Consider the following 25000-nt stretch of genomic DNA (forward strand, 5'->3'; position numbering starts at 1 on the left):
TTCAAATTTCTGGTATATTCCCGTTTTGGTTATTTCTGGTATATTCAAACCCGTTTTGGTGATTTCTGGTATATTCAAACCCGTGTTGGTTATTTTGGTATATTCAAACCCGTTATTTTTTGGTTATTTCTGGTATATTCAAACCCGATTTCTGGTATATTTTTGGTTATTTCTGGTATATTCAAACCCGTTTTGCTTTGGTTATTTCTGGTATATTCAAACCCGTTTTGGTTATTTCTGGTATATTCAAACCCGTATATTCTTGGTTATTTCTGGTATATTCAAACCCGTTTTGGTTATTTCTGGTATATTCAAACCCGTTTTGGTTATTTCTGGTATATTCAAACCCGTTTTGGTTATTTCTGGTATATTTGGTTATTTTTGGTATATTCAAACCCGTTTTGGTTATTTCTGGTATATTCAAACCCGTTTTGGTTATTTCTGGTATATTCAAACCCGTTTTGGTTATTTCTGGTATATTGTTTTGGTTATTTCTGGTATATTCAAACCCGTTTTGGTTATTTCTGGTATATTCAAACCCGTTTGGTTATTTCTGGTATATTCAAACCCGTTTTGGTTATTTCTGGTATATTCAAACCCGTTTTGGTTATTTCTGGTATATTCAAACCCGTTTTGGTTATTTCTGGTATATTCAAACCCGTTATTTCTGGTATATTTTTGGTTATTTCTGGTATATTCAAACCCGTTTTGGTTATTTCTGGTATATTCAAACCCGTTTTGGTTATTTTGGTTATTTCTGGTATATTCAAACCCGTTTTGGTTATTTCTGGTATATTCAAACCCGTTTTGGTTAAATTCAAACCCGTTTTGGTTATTTCTGGTATATTGTTTTGGTTATTTCTGGTATATTCAAACCCGTTTGGTTATTTCTGGTATATTCAAACCCGTGTTGGTTATTTCTGGTATATTCAAACCCGTTTTGGTTATTTCTGGTATATTCAAACCCGTGTTGGTTATTTCTGGTATATTCAAATCCGTTTTGGTTATTTCTGGTATATTCAAACCCGTTTTGGTTATTTCTGGTATATTCAAATCCATCAGTCACATATAAACTTTTAACATCAACTGTAAAGGATCAATTAAAACAGGACAAACTGTATCTTACATGCTGGACTGGCAGGAACCTGTACTTAAGTCATATCAACTTTAACATCAACTGAAAATTATGTTAGTTACACCTGTCCTTCAATAACGAAAGGTTCTCACTTTTCAATCACACACAACATGGAAAGGAAACCCCGTTGTTGAAAAACCCCGTTGTTTTGCCAACCGGTAATAAAATCACTAATTGATTAGGGAGGAAATATACACTATTAAAAATAACACAGCTCCATAAACCAAACGGATCCTGGGAGTAATGTGTTAGAGGACAATTTTGAGAAGACTGCTAGACCCATTTTGAAGTGTTGCATTTAGATTCAAATGGGTGGCCAATGTGGTTAGGGCAATGCGACACTGTTTTTGTTAATCACTTCCATCGATATCACGCTGAAATCAATAGAACACGGGGCACATATTTGCGGTGTAGCGCTGTTTAAACGAACACTAATTAAAGGTCACGTTGAAACGTGGAATATCCCATAACCGCGGGAAGTAGGGGTGCTGAAACGCCACCTGAAAAATCATAATAAAATATACATTTTTTTAAAACGATTAAAAAATATATTTCCCCCAAAAAGTAGTGCACTGGGCCTTTACTAGTCCTGTATTAGTGGACCGATATAGCCCTCTGTAGTGAAGGGCAAAACAATTTTAACAATTACATCTCAGTCCCCCTTCACCCCAAAACGACTTCCTGGCTACTGTGGTATAACCCTATACATTGTTGATATGTTTGGGTTGACTTGCTCATATCAAGCAACAGCCAGTTTGTGTAACTGTAAAAAAAATAAACAACTATTGGACTCGTTTTATGAATGCTTGGATCGTGAAACGGAAATAGATTGGTAGCTATTTGGTGAGGCTTTTGATTTATTTGCCAGTTAATTAACCTGAAGCTGGAATTCCCAAGTTGTTCGGTGCTTTTACCGCTCATGCCGGCGAGCAAGCGAAACAGACGGCTCGGCAGCGCATCAGTGTGACGTTACACATCTGACCTAAACTCATAAATATGAATGTCTTTGCCTCCGGCTGTCCAACGAAAGGAAATGTCCCATACGGGACGCTAGTTGCATGGAGGATTTATAATAAATAATAACAATAGCAACGGTAACAACCACCGGAGTAACAAGCGAGCACGCTCATTTTTTTCAACACATATTAAGGAATATAGATGAAGTATGTTTCTGAACGCTGCACCAGGCTTCATTGTTGACAATATGACTGAGCGTCGAAGATTACCGTTCGATTTGAGCAGGGCGCAACTTCCGCAACGGCTTCGCCCGTCACATTTACGGGCCATAGCCCGGTTTAACCCGGGGCAGCTTAATCGAATTCCCTCGTTGAAACCATGTGTACATATTGCATTGGTTAGTAATAATATGTATGATTATATAACAATTGTATTGTATTATATAACAAGTTATTGGTCAGATTTCCCCAACTCACATTCCCCATCACATCATGTTTGGTTTTTGTATTCCTGATTGTGTTTGGTCCCCAGGGCTTAGAAACAAAAAAAAAAAAACTGTTTTCCAACAGTTGAATTTAATCTTCACTTCAACTTTAAACATTACTACATTCATTGAAACAATCAATTGTGTGTGTTTGTGTGTCCACCTCAGGTTCCGAATGCTTAAGAAGACACCACATACTACTGCTGTGTGTGGTAGTAGTGGGGTGTACTGTGGCTGTCATAAGTCTGTTTGCCCAGAAAAACAATCAAATTGCACAGACACAGCAGTCAAATATTGAATCCTCTGCGGCAGAGAGAGAAGAGATGAAGTCTCTGAAATCAGAGGAGGACTACAGCGTTCTTCTAAATATGATTTTAAAGCAGGGTAAGTTCAGCTCTTTCAGTATTTGTATATCTCTTTTTCGCAGTACCACACCTAAACACCCTACCACACCTAAACACCCTACCACACCTAAACACCCTACCACACCTAAACCTCTCCTACCACACCTAAACACCCTACCACACCTAAACACCCTACCACACCTAAACCTCTCCTACCACACCTAAACCTCTCCTACCACACCTAAACACCCTACCACACCTAAACACCCTACCACACCTAAACCTCTCCTACCACACCTAAACCTCTCCTACCACACCTAAACACCCTACCACACCTAAACACCCTACCACACCTAAACACCCTACCACACCTAAACCTCTCCTACCACACCTAAACCTCTCCTACCACACCTAAACACCCTACCACACCTAAACACCCTACCACACCTAAACCTCTCCTACCACACCTAAACTCTCCTACCACACCTAAACACCCTACCACACCTAAACACCCTACCACACCTAAACCTCTCCTACCACACCTAAACACCCTACCACACCTAAACACCCTACCACACCTAAACACCCTACCACACCTAAACACCCTACCACACCTAAACACCCTACCACACCTAAACACCCTACCACACCTAAACACCCTACCACACCTAAACACCCTACCACACCTAAACACCCTACCACACCTAAACACCCTACCACACCTAAACACCCCACCACACCTAAACACCCTACCACACCTAAACCTCTCCTACCACACCTAAACACCCTACCACACCTAAACACCCTACCACACCTAAACACCCTACCACACCTAAAACCTACCACACCTAAACACCCTACCACACCTAAACACCCTACCACACCTAAACACCCTACCACACCTAAACACCCTACCACACCTAAACACCCTACCACACCTAAACCTAAACCTCTCCTACCACACCTAAACACCCTACCACACCTAAACACCCTACCACACCTAAACCTCTCCTACCTAAACACCCTAAACTAAACCCTACCACACCTAAACACCCTACCACACCTAAACACCCTACCACACCTAAACCTCTCCTACCACACCTAAACACCCTACCACACCTAAACCTCTCCTACCACACCTAAACACCACCCTACCACACCTAAACACCCTACCACACCTAAACACCCTACCACACCTAAACACCCTACCACACCTAAACACCCTACCACACCTAAACACCCTACCACACCTAAACACCCTACCACACCTAAACACCCTACCACACCTAAACACCCTACCACACCTAAACACCCTACCACACCTAAACACCCTACCACACCTAAACACCCTACCACACCTAAACACCCTACCACACCTAAACACCTACCACACCTAAACACCCTACCACACCTAAACCTCTCCTACCACACCTAAACACCCTACCACACCTAAACACCCTACCACACCTAAACACCCTACCACACCTAAACCTCTCCTACCACACCTAAACACCCTACCACACCTAAACACCCTACCACACCTAAACACCCTACCACACCTAAACACCCTACCACACCTAAACACCCTACCACACCTAAACACCCTACCACACCTAAACACCCTACCACACCTAAACACCCTACCACACCTAAACACCCTACCACACCTAAACACCCTACCACACCTCCTACCACACCTAAACACCCTACCACACCTAAACACCTCCTACCACACCTAAACACCCTACCACACCTAAACACCCTACCACACCTAAACACCCTACCACACCTAAACACCCTACCACACCTAAACACCCTACCACACCTAAACCTCTCCTACCACACCTAAACACCCTACCACACCTAAACACCCTACCACACCTAAACACCCTACCACACCTAAACACCCTACCACACCTAAACCTCTCCTACCACACCTAAACACCTCCTACCACACCTAAACACCCTACCACACCTAAACACCTCCTACCACACCTAAACACCCTACCACACCTAAACACCCTACCACACCTAAACACCCTACCACACCTAAACCTCTCCTACCACACCTAAACCACCCTACCACACCTAAACACCCTACCACACCTAAACACCCTACCACCTAAACCTAAACCTAAACCTCTCCTACCACACCTAAACACCCTACCACACCTAAACCTCTCCTACCACACCTAAACCACTCCTACCACACCTAAACACCCTACCACACCTAAACACCCTACCACACCTAAACACCCTACCACACCTAAACCTCTCCTACCACACCTAAACACCCTACCACACCTAAACACCCTACCACACCTAAACCCTACCACACCTAAACACCTACCACACCTAAACACCCTACCACACCTAAACACCCTACCACACCTAAACACCCTACCACACCTAAACACCCTACCACACCTAAACACCCCTACCACACCTAAACACCCTAACACCTAAACTCCCTACCACACCTAAACACCTACCACACCTAAACCTCTCCTACCACACCTAAACACCCTACCACACCTAAACACCCTACCACACCTAAACACCCTACCACACCTAAACACCCTACCACACCTAAACCTCTCCTACCACACCTAAACACCCTACCACACCTAAACACCCTACCACACCTAAACCTCTCCTACCACACCTAAACCTCTCCTACCACACCTAAACACCCTACCACACCTAAACACCCTACCACACCTAAACCTCTCCTACCACACCTAAACCTCTCCTACCACACCTAAACCTCTCCTACCACACCTAAACACCCTACCACACCTAAACACCCTACCACACCTAAACACCCTACCACACCTAAACCTCTCCTACCACACCTAAACCTCTCCTACCACACCTAAACACCCTACCACACCTAAACACCCTACCACACCTAAACCTCTCCTACCACACCTAAACCTCTCCTACCACACCTAAACACCCTACCACACCTAAACACCCTACCACACCTAAACACCCTACCACACCTAAACCTCTCCTACCACACCTAAACACCCTACTACACCTAAACACCCTACCACACCTAAACACCCTACCACACCTAAACCTCTCCTACCACACCTAAACACCCTACCACACCTAAACCTCTCCTACCACACCTAAACCTCTCCTACCACACCTAAACCTCTCCTACCACACCTAAACCTCCTACCACACCTAAACACCCTACCACACCTAAACACCCTACCACACCTAAACACCCTACCACACCTAAACACCCTACCACACCTAAACATCTCCTACCACACCTAAACACCCTACCACACCTAAACACCCTACCACACCTAAACACCCTACCACACCTACCACACCTAAACACCCTACCACACCTAAACCTCTCCTACCACACCTAAACACCCTACCACACCTAAACACCCTACCACACCTAAACACCCTACCACACCTAAACACCCTACCACACCTAAACACCCTACCACACCTAAACACCCTACCACACCTAAACACCCTACCACACCTAAACCTCTCCTACCACACCTAAACTCTCCTACCACACCTAAACACCCTACCACACCTAAACACTCCTACCACACCTAAACCTCTCCTACCACACCTAAACACCCTACCACACCTAAACACTCCTACCACACCTAAACACCCTACCACACCTAAACACCCTACCACACCTAAACTCTCCTACCACACCTAAACACCCTACCACACCTAAACCTCTCCTACCACACCTAAACACCCTACCACACCTAAACACCCTACCACACCTAAACTCTCCTACCACACCTAAACCTCTCCTACCACACCTAAACCTCTCCTACCACACCTAAACACCCTACCACACCTAAACACCCTACCACACCTAAACACCCTACCACACCTAAACCTCCTACCACACCTAAACACTCCTACCACACCTAAACCTCTCCTACCACACCTAAACACTCCTACCACACCTAAACACCCTACCACACCTAAACACCCTACCACACCTAAACACCCTACCACACCTAAACCTCTCCTACCACACCTAAACACCCTACCACACCTAAACCTACCACACCTAAACACCCTACCACACCTAAACACCCTACCACACCTAAACACCCTACCACACCTAAACTCTCCTACCACACCTAAACCTCCTACCACACCTAAACTCCTACCACACCTCCTACCACACCTAAACCCTCCTACCACACCTAAACACCTAAACCTACCACACCTAAACCTCTCCTACCACACCTAAACCCCTACCACACCTAAACCTCTCCTACCACACCTAAAACCCTACCACACCTAAACACCCTACCACACCTAAACACCCTACCACACCTAAACACCCTACCACACCTAAACACCCTACCACACCTAAACTCTCCTACCACACCTAAACCTCCTACCACACCTAAACACCCTACCACACCTAAACACCCTACCACACCTAAACCCTCCTACCACACCTAAACACCCTACCACACCTAAACACCCTACCACACCTAAACACCCTACCACACCTAAACACCCTACCACACCTAAACACTCCTACCACACCTAAACACCCTACCACACCTAAACACCCTACCACACCTAAACCTCTCCTACCACACCTAAACCTCTCCTACCACACCTAAACCTCTCCTACCACACCTAAACACCCTACCACACCTAAACACCCTACCACACCTAAACCTCTCCTACCACACCTAAACCTCTCTACCACACCTAAACTCTCCTACCACACCTAAACCTCTCCTACCACACCTAAACTCTCCTACCACACCTAAACACCCTACCACACCTAAACACTCCTACCACACCTAAAACACACCTAAACACCCTACCACACCTAAACCTCTCCTACCACACCTAAACCCTCCTACCACACCTAAACACCCTACCACACCTAAACACCCTACCACACCTAAACACCCTACCACACCTAAACCTCTCCTACCACACCTAAACTCTCCTACCACACCTAAACCTCTCCTACCACACCTAAACCTCTCCTACCACACCTAAACTCTCCTACCACACCTAAACCCTCCTACCACACCTAAACACCCTACCACACCTAAACCTCTCCTACCACACCTAAACCTCTCCTACCACACCTAAACTCTCCTACCACACCTAAACTCTCCTACCACACCTAAACATCCTACCACACCTAAACATTCTACCACACCTAAACACCCTACCACACCTAAAACTCTCCTACCACACCTAAACACCCTACCACACCTAAACCTCTCCTACCACACCTAAACACCCTACCACACCTAAACACCCTACCACACCTAAACACCCCTACCACACCTAAACCTCCTACCACACCTAAACCTCTCCTACCACACCTAAACTCTCCTAACACCTCTCCTACCACACCTAAACACCCTACCACACCTAAACCTCTCCTACCACACCTAAACACCCTACCACACCTAAACCTCTCCTACCACACCTAAACACCCTACCACACCTAAACACCCTACCACACCTAAACACCCTACCACACCTAAACACCCTACCACACCTAAACACCCTACCACACCTAAACACCTCCTACCACACCTAAACCTCCTACCACACCTAAACCTCTCCTACCACACCTAAACACCCTACCACACCTAAACACCCTACCACACCTAAACCTCTCCTACCACACCTAAACCTCCTACCACACCTAAAGCTCTCCTACCACACCTAAACTCTCCTACCACACCTAAACACCCTACCACACCTAAACCTCTCCTACCACACCTAAACACCCTACCACACCTAAACCTCTCCTACCACACCTAAACCTCTCCTACCACACCTAAACACTCCTACCACACCTAAACACCCTACCACACCTAAACCTCTCCTACCACACCTAAACCTCCTACCACACCTAAACTCTCCTACCACACCTAAACCTCTCCTACCACACCTAAACACCCTACCACACCTAAACACCCTACCACACCTAAACATTCTACCACACCTAAACACCCTACCACACCTAAAACACTCCTACCACACCTAAACACCCTACCACACCTAAACACTCCTACCACACCTAAACTCCCTACCACACCTAAACACCCTACCACACCTAAACACCCCACCACACCTAAACACCCTACCACACCTAAACCTCCTACCACACCTAAAAACCTCCTACCACACCTAAACATCCTACCACACCTAAACCTCTCCTACCACACCTAAACACCCTACCACACCTAAACCTCTCCTACCACACCTAAACACCCTACCACACCTAAACCTAAACTCCTACCACACCTAAACACCCTACCACACCTAAACTCTCCTACCACACCTAAACACCCTACCACACCTAAACACCCTACCACACCTAAACACCCTACCACACCTAAACACCTCCTACCACACCTAAACACCTCCTACCACACCTAAACACCCCATCACACCTAAACCTCTCCTACACACCTAAACCTCTCCTACCACACCTAAACATCCTACCACACCTAAACATCCTACCACACCTAAACACCCTACCACACCTAAACCACTCCTACCACACCTAAACACCCTACCACACCTAAACACCCTACCACACCTAAACACCCTACCACACCTAAACACCCTACCACACCTAAACACCCTACCACACCTAAACACTCCTACCACACCTAAACACCCTACCACACCTAAACCTCTCCTACCACACCTAAACCTCTCCTACCACACCTAAACACCCTACCACACCTAAACCTCTCCTACCACACCTAAACCTCTCCTACCACACCTAAACATCCTACCACACCTACCACACCTAAACACCCTACCACACCTAAACCTCTCCTACCACACCTAAACATCCTACCACACCTAAACACCCTACCACACCTAAACACCCTACCACACCTAAACTCCTACCACACCTAAACACCCTACCACACCTAAACCTCTCCTACCACACCTAAACCTCTCCTACCACACCTAAACACCCTACCACACCTAAACCACACCTAAACCTACCACACCTAAACACCCTACCACACCTAAACCCCCTACCACACCTAAACACCCTACCACACCTAAACACCCTACCACACCTAAACACCCTACCACACCTAAACACCCCACCACACCTAAACACCCCACCACACCTAAACACCCCACCACACCTAAACATCCTACCACACCTAAACACCCCATCACACCTAAACCTCTCCTACCACACCTAAACACCCCCTAAATATGACTAGTATATTAACATGTTACCTGCAGTATAACTATATAACTACTGTATATTAACATGTTACCTGCAGTATAAACTATATTAACTACCTGCAGTATAACACTGTATATTAACATGTTACCTGCAGTATAACTATATAACTACTGTATATTAACATGTTACCTGCAGTATAACTATATAACTACTGTATATTAACATGTTACCTGCAGTATAACTATATAACTACTGTATATTAACATGTTACCTGCAGTATAACTATATAACTACTGTATATTAACATGTTACCTGCAGTATAACTATATAACTACTGTATATTAACATGTTACCTGCAGTATAACTATATAACTACTGTATATTAACATGTTACCTGCAGTATAACTATATAACTACTGTATATTAACATGTTACCTGCAGTATAACTATATAACTACTGTATATTAACATGTTACCTGCAGTATAACTACTGTATATTAACATGTAACCTGCAGTATAACTACCACATAAACTACTGTATATTAACATGTTACCTGCAGTATAACTATATAACTACTGTATATTAACATGTTACCTGCAGTATAACTACTATAATTAACATGTTACCTAGTATAACACTGTATATTAACATGTTACCTGCAGTATAACTACTGTATATTAACATGTAACCTGCAGTATAACTATATAACTACTGTATATTAACATGTTACCTGCAGTATAACTATATAACTACTGTATATTAACATGTTACCTGCAGTATAACTATATAACTACTGTATATTAACATGTTACCTGCAGTATAACTATATAACTACTGTATATTAACATGTTACCTGCAGTATAACTATATAACTACTGTATATTAACATGTAACCTGCAGTATAACTATATAACTACTGTATATTAACATGTTACCTGCAGTATAACTATATAACTACTGTATATTAACATGTTACCTGCAGTATAACTATATAACTACTGTATATTAACATGTTACCTGCAGTATAACTATATAACTACTGTATATTAACATGTTACCTGCAGTATAACTATATAACTACTGTATATTAACATGTTACCTGCAGTATAACTACTGTATATTAACATGTTACCTGCAGTATAACTATATAACTACTGTATATTAACATGTTACCTGCAGTATAACTACTGTATATTAACATGTAACCTGCAGTATAACTATATAACTACTGTATATTAACATGTTACCTGCAGTATAACTACTGTATATTAACATGTTACCTGCAGTATAACTATATAACTACTGTATATTAACATGTTACCTGCAGTATAACTATATAACTACTGTATATTAACATGTTACCTGCAGTATAACTATATAACTACTGTATATTAACATGTTACCTGCAGTATAACTATATAACTACTGTATATTAACATGTTACCTGCAGTATAACTACTGTATATTAACTAACCTGTATATATTAACTACTGTATATTAACATGTTACCTGCAGTATAACTACTGTATATTAACATGTTACCTGCAGTATAACTATATAACTACTGTATATTAACATGTTACCTGCAGTATAACTACTGTATATTAACATGTTACCTGCAGTATAACTATATAACTACTGTATATTAACATGTTACCTGCAGTATAACTATATAACTACTGTATATTAACATGTTACCTGCAGTATAACTATATAACTACTGTATATTAACATGTTACCTGCAGTATAACTATATAACTACTGTATATTAACATGTTACCTGCAGTATAACTATATAACTACTGTATATTAACATGTTACCTGCAGTATAACTACTGTATATTAACATGTTACCTGCAGTATAACTATATAACTACTGTATATTAACATGTTACCTGCAGTATAACTATATAACTACTGTATATTAACATGTTACCTGCAGTATAACTACTGTATATTAACATGTTACCTGCAGTATAACTACTGTATATTAACATGTTACCTGCAGTATAACTACTGTATATTAACATGTTACCTGCAGTATAACTACTGTATATTAACATGTTACCTGCAGTATAACTACTGTATATTATGTAACCTGCATATAACTACTGTATATTAACATGTTACCTGCAGTATAACTATATAACTACTGTATATTAACATGTTACCTGCAGTATAACTATATAACTACTGTATATTAACATGTTACCTGCAGTATAACTATATAACTACTGTATATTAACATGTTACCTGCAGTATAACTATATAACTACTGTATATTAACATGTTACCTGCAGTATAACTATATAACTACTGTATATTAACATGTTACCTGCAGTATAACTATATAACTACTGTATATTAACATGTTACCTGCAGTATAACTATATAACTACTGTATATTAACATGTTACCTGCAGTATAACTATATAACTACTGTATATTAACATGTTACCTGCAGTATAACTACTGTATATTAACATGTAACCTGCAGTATAACTATATAACTACTGTATATTAACATGTTACCTGCAGTATAACTACTGTATATTAACATGTTACCTGCAGTATAACTATATAACTACTGTATATTAACATGTTACCTGCAGTATAACTACTGTATATTAACATGTTATAACTACTGTATATTAACATGTTACCTGCAGTATAACTATATAACTACTGTATATTAACATGTTACCTGCAGTATAACTATATAACTACTGTATATTAACATGTTACCTGCAGTATAACTATATAACTACTGTATATTAACATGTTACCTGCAGTATAACTATATAACTACTGTATATTAACATGTTACCTGCAGTATAACTATATAACTACTGTATATTAACATGTTACCTGCAGTATAACTATAACTACTGTATATTAACATGTTACCTGCAGTATAACTATATAACTACTGTATATTAACATGTTACCTGCAGTATAACTATATAACTACTGTATATTAACATGTTACCTGCAGTATAACTATATAACTACTGTATATTAACATGTTACCTGCAGTATAACTACTGTATATTAACATGTTACCTGCAGTATAACTATATAACTACTGTATATTAACATGTTACCTGCAGTATAACTACTGTATATTAACATTTTACCTGCAGTATAACTATATAACTACTGTATATTAACATGTTACCAGCAGTATAACTATATAACTACTGTATATTAACATGTTACCTGCAGTATAACTACTGTATATTAACATGTTACCTGCAGTATAACTATATAACTACTGTATATTAACATGTTACCTGCAGTATAACTATATAACTACTGTATATTAACATGTTACCTGCAGTATAACTATATAACTACTGTATATTAACATGTTACCTGCAGTATAACTATATAACTACTGTATATTAACATGTTACCTGCAGTATAACTACTGTATATTAACATGTTACCTGCAGTATAACTATATAACTACTGTATATTAACATGTTACCTGCAGTATAACTATATAACTACTGTATATTAACATGTTACCTGCAGTATAACTATATAACTACTGTATATTAACATGTTACCTGCAGTATAACTATATAACTACTGTATATTAACATGTTACCTGCAGTATAACTATATAACTACTGTATATTAACATGTTACCTGCAGTATAACTATATAACTACTGTATATTAACATGTTACCTGCAGTATAACTATATAACTACTGTATATTAACATGTTACCTGCAGTATAACTATATAACTACTGTATATTAACATGTTACCTGCAGTATAACTACTGTATATTAACATGTTACCTGCAGTATAACTACTGTATATTAACATGTTACCTGCAGTATAACTATATAACTACTGTATATTAACATGTTACCTGCAGTATAACTATATAACTACTGTATATTAACATGTTACCTGCAGTATAACTACTGTATATTAACATGTTACCTGCAGTATAACTACTGTATATTAACATGTTACCTGCAGATATAACTACTTATATTAACATGTTACCTGCAGTATAACTATATTACTGTATATTAACATGTTACCTGCAGTATAACTATATAACTACTGTATATTAAATGTTACCTGCAATAACTATAACTACTGTATATTAACATGTTACCTGCAGTATCTATATAACTACTGTATATTAACATGTTACCTGCAGTATAACTATATAACTGTATATTAACATGTTACCTGCAGTATAATATATAACTACTGTATATTAAATGTTACCTGCAATAACTACTGTATATTAACATGTTACCTCAATAACTCTGTATATTAACATGTTACCTGCAGTATAACTACTCCTAATTAACATGTTACCTGCAGTATAACTACTGTATATTAACATGTTACCTGGAGTATAACTACTGTATATTAACATGTTACTCTGCAGTATAACTACTGTATATTAACATGTTACCTGTATAACTACTGTATATAACATGTTACCTGCAGTATAACTACTGTATATTAAATGTTACCTGCAGTATAACTCTATATATTAACATGTTACCTGCAGTATAAACTGTATATTAACATGTTACCTGCAGTATAACTATATATTAACATGTTACCTGCAGTATAACTACTGTATATTAACATGTTACCTGCAGTATAACTACTGTATATTAACATGTTCCTGCAGTATAACTACTGTATATTAACATGTTACCTGCAGTATAACTATATAACTACTGTATATTAAATGTTACCTGCAGTATAACTCTATAACTACTGTATATTAAATGTTACCTGCAGTATAACTATATAACTCTGTATATTAACATGGAGTATAACTACTGTATATTAACATGTTCCTGCAGTATAACTACTGTATATTAACATGTTACCTGCAGTATAACTACTGTATATTAACATTTACCTAACTACTGTATATTAACATGTTACCTGCAGTATAAATGGATATAACATGTTACCTAGTATAACTACTGTATATTAACATGTTACCTGCAGTATAACTACTGTATACCCACTTATTAACATGTTACCTGCAGTATAACTGGACTGTATATTAACATGTTACCTGCAGTATAACTACTGTATATTAACATGTTACCTGCAGTATAACTACTGTATATTAACATGTTACCTAGTATAACTACTGTATATTAACATGTTACCTGCAGTATAACTATATAACTACTGTATATTAACATGTTACCTGCAGTATCTAACTACTGTATATTAACATGTTACCTGCAGTATAACTAATAACTACTGTATATTAACATGTTACCTGCAGTATAACTAATAACTACTGTATATTAACATGTTACCTGCAAGTATAACTATATAACTACTGTATATTAACATGTTACCTGCAGTCTAGTAATTGTAATGATCACTTGTTTATTTAAAATAAAAATATTTTGTCATGTTTCATTTGCTATATTTCTGACAAGTCTTCTACCCTCTACTCTCTATCTAATCTCCTAATCTCTACTCTGTATCTAATCTCCACTCTCTATCTAATCTCCTACTCTCTATCTAATCTCCTAATATCTACTCTGTATCTAATCTCCTAGTCTCCTACTCTCTATCTAATCTCCTAATCTCCTACTCTCTATCTAATCTCCTAATCTCTATCTAATCTCCTAATCTCTACTCTGTATCTAATCTAAACTCTCATCTAATCTCCTACTCTCTATCTAATCTCCTACTCTCTATCTAATCTCCTACTCTCTATCTAATCTCCTAATCTCTACTCTCTATCTAATCTCCTACTCTCTATCTAATCTCCTACTCTCTATCTAATCTCCTACTCTCTACTCTCTATCTAATCTCCTACTCTATCTAATCTCCTACTCTCTACTCTCTATCTAATCTCCTACTCTCTATCTAATCTCCCACTCTCTATCTAATCTGTCTCCAGAAGGATGGAGGTATATCAACTCCAGTTTGTACTACATCTCTATCTAATCTCCTAATCTCTATTGTATCTCCTAATCTCTATCTAATCTCCTACTCTCTATCTAATCTCCTACTCTCTATCTAATCTCCTACTCTCTATCTAATCTCCTACTCTCTACTCTGTATCTAATCTTCTACTCTCTATCTCCTAATCTCTACTCTGTATCTAATCTCCTAATCTCTATCTAATCTCCTACTCTCTACTCTGTATCTAATCTTCTACTCTCTATCTAATCTCCTAATCTCTACTCTCTATCTAATCTTCTAATCTCTATCTAATCTCATACTCTCTACTCTGTATCTAATCTTCTACTCTCTATCTAATCTCCAAATCTCTATCTAATCTCCTAATCTCTATCTAATCTCCTAATCTCTACTCTGTATCTAATCTCCTACTCTGTATCTAATCTGTCTACAGAAGGATGGAGGTATATCAACTCCAGTTTGTACTACATCTCTACTGAGACCACGTCCTGGGATGAGAGCAGACCTTACTGCCAACGGAAGGGATTGGACCTGGTGACCATAAACAGCAAAGACGAAGAGGTGTAAGCAAGAGAAACTGTTTTGCCTGTGTGTGTTTTGCCTGTGTGTGTGTTTTGCCTGTGTGTGTGTGTCTTGCCTGTGTGTACGGAGTGTGTTTTGCCTGTGTGTACGGTGTGTGTTTTGCCTGTGTGTGTGTGTGTGTTTTGCGTGTGTGTTTTGCCTGTGTGTGTGTGTGTGTGTGTGTGTTTTGCCTGCGTGTGTTTGACTGAGCATCACATTCTAAGAGGCCAAATATTGAGAACAGAAAAAAAGTCTGATTCTACCATTTATGTTATTGTTCATCACTAGGACTTTCTCCTTGAAGTGGTCCGTGCAAAGAATTTGGATGTAGCCTGGATTGGTTTTTCTCCCAACAATGGAAGGAGATCTGGTTACACGGTAAAGACATTTCACCATCGATGGAAAAGTATGACGGAGGTTTGAACATTTAGGTCATGAAGAAATCCAGAATGTTTCTGATAATTAATTGTCAGTGTTTTGTTCTCACAGGGTGAAGAGAGGTGTGGGGCCAGAAGAAGGTGCTCAGGAAGAGGACTGTGCTAAGCTTACGGTATACGAGACACCTGCAGTGAAAGAAGTAACCGGGAGACAATGTGGGACAAAAAAATACTGTATTTGTGAAAAATACCTGGATGTCAAATACAATGTAAGCAAGAGAAACCGTTAACTGGTTCTTCTGAAAGGATTCTACTTTTTAAAATGGAGGGAACGACTGCTAGCTTCAACTCTTCCTTTTTAAAAATGGAGGGAACAACTGCTAGCTTCAACTCTTCCTTTTTAAAATGGAGGGAACAACTGCTAGCTTCAACTCTTCCTTTTTAAATGGAGGGAAACTGCTAGCTTCAACTCTTCCTTTTTAAATGGAGGGAACGACTGCTAGCTTCAACTCTTCCTTTTTAAATGGAGGAACGACTGCTAGCTTCAACTCTTCCTTTTTAAATGGAGGGAAACTGCTAGCTTCAACTCTTCCTTTTTAAATGGAGGGAACGCTTCAACTGCTAGCTTCAACTCTTCCTTTTTAAATGGAGGGAACGACTTTTTAAATGGAGGAACGACTGCTAGCTTCAACTCTTCCTTTTTAAATGGAGGGAACGACTGCTAGCTTCAACTCTTCCTTTTTAAATGGAGGGAACGACTGCTAGCTTCAACTCTTCCTTTTTAAATGGAGGGAACGACTGCTAGCTTCAACTCTTCTTTTTAAATGCAGGGAACAACTGCATTTTCCAAGAAGCAACTGTCATTCTTTTGGAGGGTCATTCTAGTTAGGTTGGTGAGGGTTGGTGAGGGTACACACACAGGCAAAAAACACATTGCACACAAAACACACACACACACACAGGCAAAACACACACCACAGGCAAAAGGAAATACACACATCTGTACCGTATATTAAGAAAAGTTAAAAGGGTAGTTTTCTGTGGTAGGAAAACCCCCCCTGCATTGTTCCAATACGCAAAAGCACTTTCAGTCAATAAGCTTTCAATTTTATCCAGCCAGTTTTCAACTGAAGTCAATGGGCAGATTGATTATTTTTTTTAAGTCAACAATTAATATTTCACATGAATTCCACGTAAAAACAACAATTAGTAAAACATTGTGTTTAGATGGGGGCTGACACAGCAGGGAAGGAACACACACACACCATACACACACACACACCCTCACAACACCTACACACACACACACACACACACACACACACACACACACACCACAAACACCACACACACACACACACACACACCACACAACACACACACACACACACACACACACACACACACACACACACACACACACACACACACACACACACACACCTTCAGCCTCTCTCAAGTCATTGGTGAAGGACAATCAGCCTCCTATCTATACACAATGTTTGACTAAATGTTTTTTGTTTGACATGAAATTTTTCTTTCAAAAAACAAAAAAAGTTTTAAAAATCAATCTGTCCATTGACTTCAGTTAACTAGCTAACTGGCTAAACCTGGCACACAAACTGCAATGTTGATTGATGTTCAAATGAAATGTAGTTTGTGCTACAAGGGTAGGCAACCCTGGTGGGTTGAATTTAGCCAATCACATGGCTAAGATATATTTTATTAGTCCCTGTTATAGTCCAGGAACAGGGTTACCTTCCCTTGTTATATGTACAGAAGAGAATGTGAGGTATCATAAAATAATACCAGTTTTATTTTTTATATTTTTCATCCTGTAAATAAAAATCCTTTATTCTAATTATTTACGATACTATTGTCCTGTGACACCAAAAGTCTGAATGTGATTTAATAGTGGGGGTGGCAGGTAGCCCCTAGTGGTTAGAGGAGGCAGGTAGCCTGGTGGTTAGAGGAGGCAGGTAGCCTGGTGGTTAGAGGAGGCAGGTAGCCTGGTGGTTAGAGGAGGCAGGTAGCCTGGTGGTTAGAGGAGGCAGGTAGCCTGGTGGTTAGAGGAGGCAGTAGCCTGGTGGTTAGCCTGGTGGTTAGAGGAGGCAGGTAGCCTGGTGGTTAGAGGAGGCAGGTAGCCTGGTGGTTAGAGGAGGCAGGTAGCCTGGTGGTTAGAGCATTGGACGAGAAATCGAAAGGTTGCAAGTTCAAATCCCCGAGCTGACAAGGTACAAATCTGTCATTCTGCCCCTGAACAAGGCAGTTAACCCACTGTTCCTAGGCCGTCATTGTAAATAAGAATTTGTTCTTAACTGACTTGCCTGGTTAAATAAAAAGGTACAAATAAATAAATATGAATATCAACATGTTGTGATTTGTTTATTATAACATATAGAAATGTAGGATAAGGTTATGTAAAACACAGTGTAAGCATGCTGTAAAACACAAAATGTAACTTGTAAACTACAATGTATTTATGGAGGGGAAAACGATTAGCTACAATGTATTTATGGAGGGGAAAACGATTAGCTACAATGTATTTATGGAGGGGGAAACGATTAGCTACAATGTATTTATGGAGGGGGAAACGATTAGCTACAATGTATTTATGGAGGGGGAAACGATTAGCTACAATGTATTTATGGAGGGGAAAACGATTAGCTACAATGTATTTATGGAGGGGGAAACGATTAGAAACAATGTATTTATGGAGGGGGAAACGATTAGAAACAATGTATTTATGGAGGGGGATTAGCTACAATGTATTTATGGAGGGGAAAAGTGATTAGCTACAATGTATTTATGGAGGGGAAACGATTAGCTACAATGTATTTATGGAGGGGAAAACGATTAGCTACAATGTATTTATGGAGGGGAAAACGATTAGCTACAATGTATTTATGCCCTCAAAGGATTAGCTACAATGTATTTATGGAGGGGAAAAGGATTAGCTACAATGTATTTATGGAGGGGAAAACGATTAGCTACAATGTATTTATGGAGGGGAAAACGATTAGCTACAATGTATTTATGGAGGGGAAAAGGATTAGCTACAGTGTATTTATGGAGGGAAGACGATTAGCCAATGTATTTATGGAGGGGGAAAACGATTGCAGCTACAATGTATTTATGGAGGGGAAAACACCTTGGAAGTGGTTCAAACACCTAGTGGTTCAGCCATAGTGGTTCAGCCCTCAAACACCGTCTGGTTCAACTGGCAACGCATTGTTCAGCCCTCAAACACCTAGTGGTTCAGCCCTCAAACACCTAGTGGTTCAGCCCCTAGTGGTTCAGCCCTCAAACACCTAGTGGTTCAGCCCCTAGTGGTTCAGCCCTCAAACACCTAGTGGTTCAGCCCTCAAACACCTAGTGGTTCAGCCCTCAAACACCTAGTGGTTCAGCCCTCAAACACCTAGTGGTTCAGCCCTCAAACACCTAGTGGTTCAGCCCTCAAACACCTAGTGGTTCAGCCCTCAAACACCTAGTGGTTCAGCCCTCAAACACCTAGTGGTTCAGCCCCTAGTGGTTCAGCCCCCCCTAGTGGTTCAGCCCCTAGTGGTTCAGCCCCTAGTGGTTCAGCCCCTAGTGGTTCAGCCCCTAGTGGTTCCACTCATTTCACCCTTGCAAGAGAAACCAGACGTGATCATTCAGAAATGAAAAGCTGGTCACTGTGAATCTCTTAGTGTTTTGAACATCTCTGTTTTTAACTTTTGATGATGTTGCAGGGTAGAACTTTTATCTTTTTTTTCTATAAAACATAGAAATCTGCCATTTTCACAGACTGGTCAATATAAACAGCATACAGTATGTAGATACTGGAACAGACTGGTCAATAGAAACAGCATACAGTATGTAGATACTGGTATTATACTGGAACAGACTGGTCACTATAAACAGCATTGGATGGATGTCAGACGTTTGGAAAGGTCCCTGGGACGTCGCTATATGCCTTCCTCTCCACTTACCATAAGCACTGGCACAAACTCAAGACGCTCGGAGACGAAGCGTGGTCAGACCAAGATTGCTGCTTAAGACCCCTGGACCACGGCAGTTCACAACGCTCCAACAAGCCGGGAGAATACTTGATGGAAGCTTATTTTTGTTTTAAACCATAGCCCTGACCTTAACCACTCAGAATGAATACCTTCCCCAAACCATAGCCCTGACCTTAACCACTCAGAATGAATACCTTCCCCCAAACCATAGCCCTGACCTTAACCACTCAGAATGAATACCTTCCCCCAAACCATAGCCCTGACCTTAACCACTCAGAATGAATACCTTCCCCCAAACCATAGCCCTGACCTTAACCACTCAGAATGAATACCTAAACCAACCCTTTTGTTTTAACCCTGTAACCACGCGGAATTAACCCTGTAACCACGTGGAATTAACCCTGTAACCACGTGGAATTAACCCTGTAACCACGCGGAATTAACCCTGTAACCACGCGGAATTAACCCTGTAACCACGCGGAATTAACCCTGTAACCACGCGGAATTAACCCTGTGGAATTAACCCTGTAACCACGCGGAATTAACCCTGTAACCACGTGGAATTAACCCTGTAACCACGCGGAATTAACCCTGTAACCACGCGGAATTAACCCTGTAACCACGCGGAATTAACCCTGTAACCACGCGGAATTAACCCTGTAACCACGCGGAATTAACCCTGTAACCACGTCGAATTAACCCTGTGGAATTAACCCTGTAACCACGCGGAATTAACCCTGTAACCACGCGGAATTAACCCTGTAACCACGAGGAATTAACCCTGTAACCACGCGGAATTAACCCTGTAACCACGCGGAATTAACCCTGTAACCACGAGGAATTAACCCTGTAACCACGCGGAATTAACCCTGTAACCACGCGGAATTAACCCTGTAACCACGCGGAATTAACCCTGTAACCACGCGGAATTAACCCTGTAACCACGCGGAATTAACCCTGTAACCACGCGGAATTAACCCTGTAACCACGGGAATTAACCCTGTAACCATGAGAATTAACCCTGTAACCACGGAATTAACCCTGTAACCACGTGGAATTAACCCTGTAACCAGATAATTAACCCTGTAACCACGCGAAATTAACCCTGTAAAACAGGGAGGCTGGATATAATGAGATAATGAGCATGAGTTTGAAAAGTGGAGTGGCTGGTTTAATGAGATAATTAACCCTGTAATAATGAGGCTGGTTGGTGATAATGAAAACGGAACATGAGGCTGGTTGGCTGATAATGAGATAATGAGCATGAGGCTGGTTGGTGATAATGAGATAATGAACATGAGGCTGGCTGGTGATAATGAGAAATGAGCATGAGGCTGGTTGAGATGATAATGATAAAGCATGAGGTTGGTTGGTGATAATGAGATAATGAGCATGAGGTTAGCTGGAGATAATGAACATGAGGCTGGTTGGCAATAATGAGATAATGAACATGAGGTTGGCTGGAGACAATGAGATAATGAACATGAGGCTGGTTGGCGATAATGAGATAATGAGCATGAGGCTGGCTGGAGATAATGAACATGAGGCTGGTGATAATGAGATAATGAGCATGAGGCTGGCTGGAGATAATGAGCATGAGGCTGGTTGGCGATAATGAGATAATGAGCATGAGGTTGGTGATAATGAGATAATGAGCATGAGGCTGGTTGGTGATAATGAGATAATGAGCATGAGGTTAGCTGGAGATAATGAGCATGAGGCTGGTTGGTGATAATGAGATAATGAGCATGAGGCTGGTTGGAGATAATGAGATAATGAGCATGAGGCTGGTTGGAGATAATGAGCATGAGGCTGGTTGGTGATAATGAGATAATGAGCATGAGGCTGGTTGGTGATAATGAGATAATGAGCATGAGGCTGGTTGGCGATAATGAGATAATGAGCATGAGGCTGGTTGGCGATAATGAGATAATGAGCATGAGGCTGGTTGGAGATAATGAGATAATGAGCATGAGGCTGGTTGGAGATAATGAGATAATGAGCATGAGGCTGGTTGGTGATAATGAGATAATGAGCATGAGGCTGGCTGGAGATAATGAGATAATGAGCATGAGGCTGGTTGGTGATAATGAGATAATGAATGAGTTTGAAAAGTGGAGTGGCTCTTTAAGAGATATTTATCTTCCTATTCATTGTACATTTGCTGTATTTAAATACTGTTTAATGTAACACTGAATTAGTGGATTTAATCTAATTAACGTATCGTTCTGTTAGTATACCCCAAAATGTTGTTCATCATATTTTTAAAGTGAAATTATTATTATTTTAAAATCATTTTGTATGTTTTTTATTTTATTTTTATTTTACCTTTATTTAACTAGGCAAGTCAGTTAAGAACAAATTCTTATTTTCAATGAAGGCCTAGGAATAGTGTGTTAACTGCCTGTTCAGGTGCAGAACGACAGATTTGTACCTTGTCAGCTCGGGGTTTGAACTTGCAACCTTCCGGTTACTAGTCCAACGCTCTAACCACTAGGCTACGCTGCCGCCTCTAACCACTCTAACCACTAGGCTACCCTGCCGCCTCTACACTCTAACCACTAGGCTACCCTGCCGCCTCTACACTCTAACCACTAGACTACCCTGCCGCCTCTACACTCTAACCACTAGACTACCCTGCCGCCTCTACACTCTAACCACTAGACTACCCTGCCGCCTCTACACTCTAACCACTAGACTACTAACCACTAGACCTGCCGCCTCTACACTCTAACCACTAGACTACCCTGCCGCCTACACTCTAACCACTACACTCTAACCACTAGGCTACCCTACCTCCTCTACACTCTAACCACTAGGCCACCCTACCTCCTCTACACTCTAACCACTAGGCTACCCTGCCGCCTCTACCTCTAACCACTAGGCTACCCTGCCGCCTCTACACTCTAACCACTAGGCTACCCTGCCGCCTCTACACTCTAACCACTAGGCTACCCTGCCGCCTCTACACTCTAACCACTAGGCTACCCTGCCGCCTCTACACTCTAACCACTAGGCTACCCTGCCGCCTCTACACTCTAACCACTAGGCTACCCTGCCGCCTCTACACTCTAACCACTAGGCTACCCTGCCGCCTCTACACTCTAATCACTAGGCTACCCTGCCGCCTCTACAGTCTAACCACTAGGCCACCCTGCCACTACTCTGTCTGCACTATAGTTATTAAAATAAAATGATTGAATGAGATACTACACTGTGACCCGTCACACTGATGTCCCATGTGACTAGAGCGTGTATCTGTCTGTGGAGAGTACCTGTATCGGTGTCGTTGGGCAGTGATGACGTGCTCCGTGGTGTTGTGGAGGGTCTTGCCGTTGTAAGCCCAGGACAGAGTGCCTGGTCTGGGGTAAGACTCAAACTCTACCCTGAGGCTTAGGCTCTCCCCTTCTCTGACAGCAGACTGGCTAGGCCGGGAGTCACCCAGCATACTGATGAAGCCTCGCTCTGGAGGGGGAACACACAGGGTGAGGCTCTCCCTCTCTCTGACAGGGTGAGGCTCTCCCTCTCTCTGACAGGGTGAGACAGGGTGAGGCTCTCCCTCTCTCTGACAGGGTGAGACTCTCCCTCTCTCTGACAGGGTGAGACAGGGTGAGGCTCTCCCTCTCTCTGACAGGGTTAGACTCTCCCTCTCTGAGACAGGGTTAGACTTTCCCTCTCTGAGACAGGGTTAGACTCTCCCTCTCTGAGACAGGGTTAGACTCTCCCTCTCTGAGACAGGGTTAGACTCTCCCTCTCTGAGACAGGGTTAGACTCTCCCTCTCTGAGACAGGGTTAGACTCTCCCTCTCTGAGACAGGGTTAGACTCTCCCTCTCTGAGACAGGTTAGACTCTCCCTCTCTGAGACACTCTCCCTCTCTGAGACAGGGTTAGACTCTCCCTCTCTGAGACAGGGTTAGACTCTCCCTCTCTGAGACAGGGTTAGACTCTCCCTCTCTCAGACAGGGTTAGACTCTCCC

General features: G+C 41.1%; 1 protein-coding gene and 1 long non-coding RNA gene across 2 annotated transcripts in view; one reads left to right on the top strand and one right to left on the bottom strand.

Moving 5' to 3' along the window:
- LOC124018481 (mast/stem cell growth factor receptor kita-like) overlaps positions 1 to 25000 on the bottom strand; it is a 70015-nt gene that overhangs the window by 29732 nt on the left and 15283 nt on the right. The window contains exon 6 of the mRNA XM_046333811.1: positions 24299 to 24488. Coding sequence (XP_046189767.1) covers positions 24299 to 24488 — 190 coding nt within the window. The remainder of the gene's footprint in view (positions 1 to 24298; positions 24489 to 25000) is intronic.
- Positions 1915 to 17007, top strand: LOC124018482. Its single transcript, XR_006835628.1, has 4 exons — positions 1915 to 1978; positions 2745 to 2960; positions 16518 to 16645; positions 16934 to 17007. It is a non-coding gene; the product is annotated as an uncharacterized LOC124018482 (long non-coding RNA).

The sequence above is a fragment of the Oncorhynchus gorbuscha genome, unplaced genomic scaffold (assembly GCF_021184085.1).
Source record: "Oncorhynchus gorbuscha isolate QuinsamMale2020 ecotype Even-year unplaced genomic scaffold, OgorEven_v1.0 Un_scaffold_528, whole genome shotgun sequence".
Classification (NCBI taxonomy): Eukaryota; Metazoa; Chordata; class Actinopteri; order Salmoniformes; family Salmonidae; genus Oncorhynchus; species Oncorhynchus gorbuscha.